Raw genomic sequence first — 6107 nt, 5'->3', positions numbered from 1 at the left:
TGGCTCGGTGGCGGCGGGGCGGCTCGGCCCGGTTTACCCGGACGCCCCTTCCCGGCCCGCGGGCCCCGCTGGCGCGACCATTTCAGCGTTTGGGCTGAGCCAGGGAGACTCGATTTTCTCCCTCTTTGGCAGGGCTCTTGCAGTTGTATCTGAACCCTTTAAAGCGTAGTAGAGGCGGTCAAAATAAGCCTAACAATGGAGATCCGACAGGCCGAGGGGTCTCTTAGAGGCTTGAGCGCAAATTTGAAATTAAACAAAAAATGAGGGCGAAATAATTGTTGGCGTCTGAAACGGTGTTTGCTTTGACTTTCGTAAGTTGCCAAAGTTTTCATTTCATTTGCACCGAAAGAAAAGCACTTTTCTTTCTGCGTTGCATAATGGAGGATTGAAGAGAGCGGTGTCCCTGGGCTTAAAATAAATGCTGTCCTCTTAGGCTCCTGCCCCAGTGTGTGTCACATGGAGGAGTCGGGGGCTGCAAATTTCATGCTCCGCGGGGCCGTTGATCTAAAGGGTGCATTTTCCTAGGTCTGACTGCAAAGTCTGCCTTAAACTTCGGGCTGCTGGGAATGGCTCGCCGGGCGCGCGGGTCGGGGAGGCCGACCCCTCCTGCACTGCTGCCCGCGGGGTCACGCAATTTGCGAGGACCCCCACCCCCGCCCACCCACACACCCTCCGCCACGTCTCCCCACTCCGCGAAGAAGAGACAGGAAATACATACCCGATAATAGTAAAGGAGCAAAGCGGCCGCTGTGTTTTCCTGTAACTTTTCTTGTAGTTTTGAAAAGAAAGCCAATTTCTCTGAAAGCGGCCCCAGCTGCCTTTCAGATCGGTTGCTATCAAAAAAGATCAGCTCCCATTTTGTTCTGGCGGCCGGGATGCAGGGGGAAGCGTTGAGAGATTTACAAGGTATCCTTTCAAAAAGAATTCCCAGCAGAGACGAGGCCGAAATGTCTTCCTTACAGTTACAACGAAAATAATTAGAAAAGTGCAAAGTACATTTTGCAAAGATTAGGCAAAAACGAAATCTGGCCGGAGAAACCTTGTCTCTGGGCCTCGACCACCGAACTAATTAGTCAAAGAAATCTTCTGCTTTTTGCAACTTTCTCCAGAGTCCCGGTTCCCCTCTCTGCTAACACAACAACTCGACAATTTTTACATGGAGGATTATAATTTTTTTTACAGAAATTTTGAATACAGATGTGTGCCAGTTGGGAAACCCGCGTGCGTTTGTAGGGGAGGGGGGCCTCTATGGCGAGGATCTGCTCCCATTGTAGTGAGGTTGGGAAGGGAGATGCTTGTTTTTTTTCTCTTTTACGGAGGGGAAACTATATAGAAATCCAACCACCCCGCCCCCAAAGGTAGATGTTCGTGCGCATGTGTTTCCTCCTGGTCTCCTGATGCTTCCTGGAAAGCAAGCCTAAATCTAAACCCAAATTCTAGGTCTAGGTTTCCAAGCCTTTACGGTTGGGGATTTGGAAGTCCAAAAGATAAAATTGTGAGTGAATGTCTGTCTGGGCAATTTATGGTAATAATGAGGCCTAATGAGGTTGTTAGAAAGATAAAATGTTATTTACCAAAAAACCTGATGGGATAATTTGACTTGCTGTGTTTTACTACCGATGATAAAAAGAATATTGATTGCAAATAAATCACAGCCTCTAAATGCCTTGCAAACAGTTTGTGCTTGCTTGCTCCTGATCAAAGTCAAACTTGAGAGATAAAGTGTCCGAGCAGAGGCCTAGGAAACAGTTCTGCTCTGCGCAGTTGGTGCTCAGGGCCCTCCCGTTAATGTTTTACCGGATAAACCCTCTTTTTGTATTTAAAAAAAAAAACAAATGGTGTTTTTGTTATTGTTGTTGATGATGGCCAGGATTAAAATTTTAAATTACCTGTCACCCACTGTAGCCCTTTAAGTGCGGGGCGGGCAAGCCATTCTATGCAGGTTAATTTGGGAGCTAAAAGGAGTGTGCTTTCATTTTAAATTGCTGGTGGATTTGGACTCTCAGAAAACTCAGGATGGTTTATTTTGTTTGACCCCCTCAGGGTCAAAGGGAGGGGGCCTGGGCTCTTGGTTCTCTACGTTTGGAGAAACTGTTTTATCAGCCTGGTTAAAAGGTTTTCCCCTCTAGCGAGTGTGAGATAAACTTGGACACCCGGGCTTCTGGAGTTGTTTTGGGAGGTGGGGCTGGGGGCCCTGCGGGCGGCCTAGGGAAATCCTAGGGGCTGCGGCTCCCGCTGTGGTCTTCTAGAGATTCTAGGATTCTGCAACTTTTCTTGAGTGACAAAAATATCTCCATGATTGGTGGAAGGTTAGTTTCTGGAGGCAGCTTCTGGTCTGACCCCCTCTTCCAACCCGGGTGGTGCCTTAGGACTAGGCTTCCCATTCTGGAGCCGGCGGGAGCGTCTGCCTCCCACTTTCCCAGTTTGGGGGACTCATCTCTCTCTCTCTCTCTCTCTCTCTCTCTCTCTCTCTCTCTCTCTTCCCCCTGCTTTCTCTCTACTCCCTCGCTGGGCCTTGTGGCTGCAGGGTTCACAGTATGAGCTCAAGGACAACCCCGGGGTGCACCCCGCCACCTTCGCCGCCCACACGGCGCCGGCCTATTACCCCTACGGGCAGTTCCAGTACGGGGATCCTGGGCGGCCCAAGAACGCCACGCGCGAGAGCACGAGCACGCTCAAGGCCTGGCTCAACGAGCACCGCAAGAACCCCTACCCCACCAAGGGCGAGAAGATCATGCTGGCCATCATCACCAAGATGACCCTCACGCAGGTCTCCACCTGGTTCGCCAACGCGCGCCGGCGCCTCAAGAAGGAGAACAAGGTGACATGGGGCGCGCGCAGCAAGGACCAGGAGGACGGCACTCTCTTCGGAAGCGATACCGAGGGGGACCCTGAGAAGGCCGAGGACGACGAGGAGATCGACCTGGAGAGCATCGACATCGACAAGATCGACGAGCACGACGGCGACCAGAGCAACGAGGATGACGAGGACAAAGCCGAGGCGCCGCGCGCGCCAGCCGCGCCCGCCGCCCTCGTCCGGGACCAGGGCTCGCCGCTGGCGGCCGCCGACACGTTCAAGCCCCAAGACTCTCCCCTGGGCCTGGCCAAGGAGGTCCCGGAGCCCGGCAGCACGCGCCTGCTGAGTCCGGGCGCCGCGGCTGGCGGCCTGCAGGGCGCGCCGCACAGCAAGCCCAAGATCTGGTCGCTGGCCGAGACGGCCACCAGCCCCGACGGCGCGCCCAAGGCCTCGCCGCCTCCCGCCGGCCATGCGGGCGCGCACGGGCCCCCCGCGGGCGCGCCGCTGCAACACCCGGCCTTCCTGCCCAGCCACGGACTGTACACCTGCCACATCGGCAAGTTCTCCAACTGGACCAACGGCGCGTTCCTCACGCAGGGCTCGCTGCTCAACGTGCGCTCCTTCCTGGGCGTTGGCGCGCCCCACGGCCCGCACCTGTCCGCGCCGCCGCCGCCGCCGCAGCCGCCTGTCACCGTGGCCGCGGGGGTGCTCCACGGCGACAAGGCCTCGTCCCGCAGCAGCCCCTCGCTCCCAGGTACAGCGCCCCGGGACGTCCGCCCTGCCCCAGGCCAGTAATCCGGAGCCCGGGCGATGCTGGGGATGGAGGGGAGCTCTGGCCCCGGAGGGTGAGAGGCGGTGACCGCTGAGCTCGGGGTTGAGCAGTAATCCCTGCCTGAATTCAGGGAGCGAGGCCACGGCCCTCCGGCTCTCCCGAGAAAGCTGAGCTCTACCCGCTGGCCTGTCCCGGGGGAGGCAGGGAGGTTTCCCTGGAGACACTTCCCAGGGACGGGGCGGGGTGGGGGGGGGAGGAGGCCTGGGCCCCTCTGCGGCACCCCTTCCCCCCACTGTCTCTCGGCCCTAATGCTCTGCCTCTTCCCCTCCCTCGCAGAGAGAGACCTCATCCCCAGGCCGGACTCGCCGGCACAGCAGTTAAAGTCGCCCTTCCAGCCCGTGCGCGACAAGTGAGTGCCGTTGGTGTTTACCTCTGGGTAGGGGCGAGGGGGATTCGGGGGCCGGAGGCCGAGCAGTGGTAGGCGGCAGAGGGGTCTCGCAGTTAGCGTGGATGGGGCGCTGTCCACCAGCCGGGCGCCCGGGCCAGTGTAGTCCGCCCCGGTTTCTCCCGAGCCGGGAGCCTCGCGGGGGCAGGTCACGCCGCCCCCCAGGCGCTTGGCTGGCAGCACCGGCCATGCTGGGTCCCAGCTTCCATCCACTGACAGCGCTGTGTTCTTCTTGTCTTGCTGTGTTTCCCCTGCAGCTCGCTGGCCCCGCAGGAGGGGACGCCGAGGATCCTAGCAGCCCTCCCATCAGCCTGATCCAGGGGCTTCTTTTACTTTTGCGGGGGGAGGGGGGAGAAGTTCGGGAGGGAGGGGGTGAGGGAGGAATCAAGACAAATATTTCAAACTGGTGTAAAGGGCAAATCTGGCAACGAAGTCAAGGACTCCCATCCATCGCTTTCTGCAGAAAGGGGCTCGTCCGGCCCGAGCTCGCGTCCAGGCAGCCCGGCCTCTGCCCGCAGCCCCGGGGGGCTGTCACTGTGCTCCAGGCGATTATCAGTTCGGTAAATGCCCCCATGTGCTTCTGTCTTTCTTTCTTTCTTTCTTTTTTCCTTCTGTATATAGAGTGATTTCAGATTGTAAATAGCGCGTCAGCAAACCTGTCTAAATCATATATTTTTGTCTAATAAACTAAATGAAATGATGGCCACTGCTCCTGCTGCTGTGTGTGGCTGGGCGTCTCTGGGGGCGTCCTCAACCCTGGAATCAGGAATCCTGGCATCGTGGCAGGGCTCTAGTGCCTGTGGCTGAGGAGAGAAGCTCTGGGGGAGCTTCCACACCAAAGGCAGGGTGCTTTTCAGTGTCCTGATCCTTGTTGCATTTGTTAATGTCACCAGGGCAATCCTTGTTGGCAGTTTAGTTCTTTCCAACTCTTACACATTTATCTGGACACGCCCTTCTCAAGACATAAATGTGTTCGATTTTAGGCAGTTTATAAAACGATTTTTTGAAGTGGGCAACGATGGGGGAAAAGTGAAAAGAATTTCCAATCCTCTCCCCAGAGGAGGACTTCGTATTTTAAATCAGTTTATAACCAGTTGTCTCAGCGGTGCATCGTGGCGTTTCACAGGTAGAATGAGGACATAATGGAGTATGAAATTTTGCTTTCAGTGTATTTTTTTAGTTATTTGGCTAAATCACACGTGGAGAAATTGGAATTTTTTTTTTTTAACTCTCCTGCCAGGGATGCAGCTCCGTGGTTCTCTGGGCGTGTGAGCGACGGGGCTGCAGTAGTGTGTGTGGGTGACAAAGAGGGGAGCGGGCTTCGGTCTCCCAGGGACGCCCCTTTAAACTCATGCGCCCTGCACTGGGCGCACCCAGCGAGCGAGCCGAGGAGCCAGTGACGCCCAAATGGCCGCTGGGCTGGGAGGCAGCTGGAGTGATGGTAGGAAACAATGCAGAAGGAGCCGGCCCGGAGCCTCGAGAACCGCACTGGTCTGGACTGCGGGCCGTGGGGCGTGCGGAGCTGGATGCACAGCCTGCATTTGCAGAGGGTGCAGGACCCTTGAATTGGTGAACACCGCGAAAGCAATCGCTTTGTGAAACTGCCAGTGAGGATGGGGGCTGCGGAGGTACCCAGCCCAGTGGGGAGGAGGCCGAGTCCCCGGGGTCGGACAGGACCCTCCCCCACCCCGAGCCGAGCCCCACATTCGCCCTCGAGATCCTCGGGACCCGCTGTCCCGGGCCGCTCGCGGCGGCGAGGGACGCGGTTGCGGGAGGAGAAAGCCGGGCGCGGCCGGCTGCCCCTGGCTCCTCTGCGGCGAGGAAAGGGGCGCTCATGCCGAGAACCAGCGGGCGCCACCCACCAGACCGCTGCCCCCGGCGCCGCGTCCTTCCCCAGCGCCTCCCCCCGCTGCCGTCGGCCTAGAGGAAAAGGTACTCGCTTGCCGCCCCCGAGGCGGGAGGAAGCGCGAAGGGGCGGCCGCTGCAAGCGTGGCCCGACGGCACGTCGGGGCGCGCGGGTTCGGAGCGTGGAGCCGCTGGAGAGCCGGGCCGCGGAGCCGAGCCGAGGGCCGGCTGGCGGGGGGGGGGCGGGG

At 58.1% G+C, this 6107-nt stretch overlaps 1 protein-coding gene across 1 annotated transcript in view; it reads left to right on the top strand.

Moving 5' to 3' along the window:
- IRX1 (iroquois homeobox 1) overlaps positions 1-4714 on the top strand; it is a 5967-nt gene extending 1253 nt beyond the window's left edge. The window contains exons 2-4 of the mRNA XM_007471923.1: positions 2528-3551; positions 3906-3978; positions 4272-4714. Coding sequence (XP_007471985.1) covers positions 2528-3551; positions 3906-3978; positions 4272-4329 — 1155 coding nt within the window. The 3' untranslated portion in view covers positions 4330-4714. The remainder of the gene's footprint in view (positions 1-2527; positions 3552-3905; positions 3979-4271) is intronic.
- Positions 4715-6107: the final 1393 nt, after the last annotated feature.

This window comes from Lipotes vexillifer, unplaced genomic scaffold, assembly GCF_000442215.2.
Source record: "Lipotes vexillifer unplaced genomic scaffold, Lipotes_vexillifer_v1.1 scaffold1063, whole genome shotgun sequence".
Lineage (NCBI taxonomy): Eukaryota > Metazoa > Chordata > Mammalia > Artiodactyla > Lipotidae > Lipotes > Lipotes vexillifer.
Note: the sequence above shows the minus strand (reverse complement) of the source record. Positions and strands in the feature narration are given on the sequence as shown.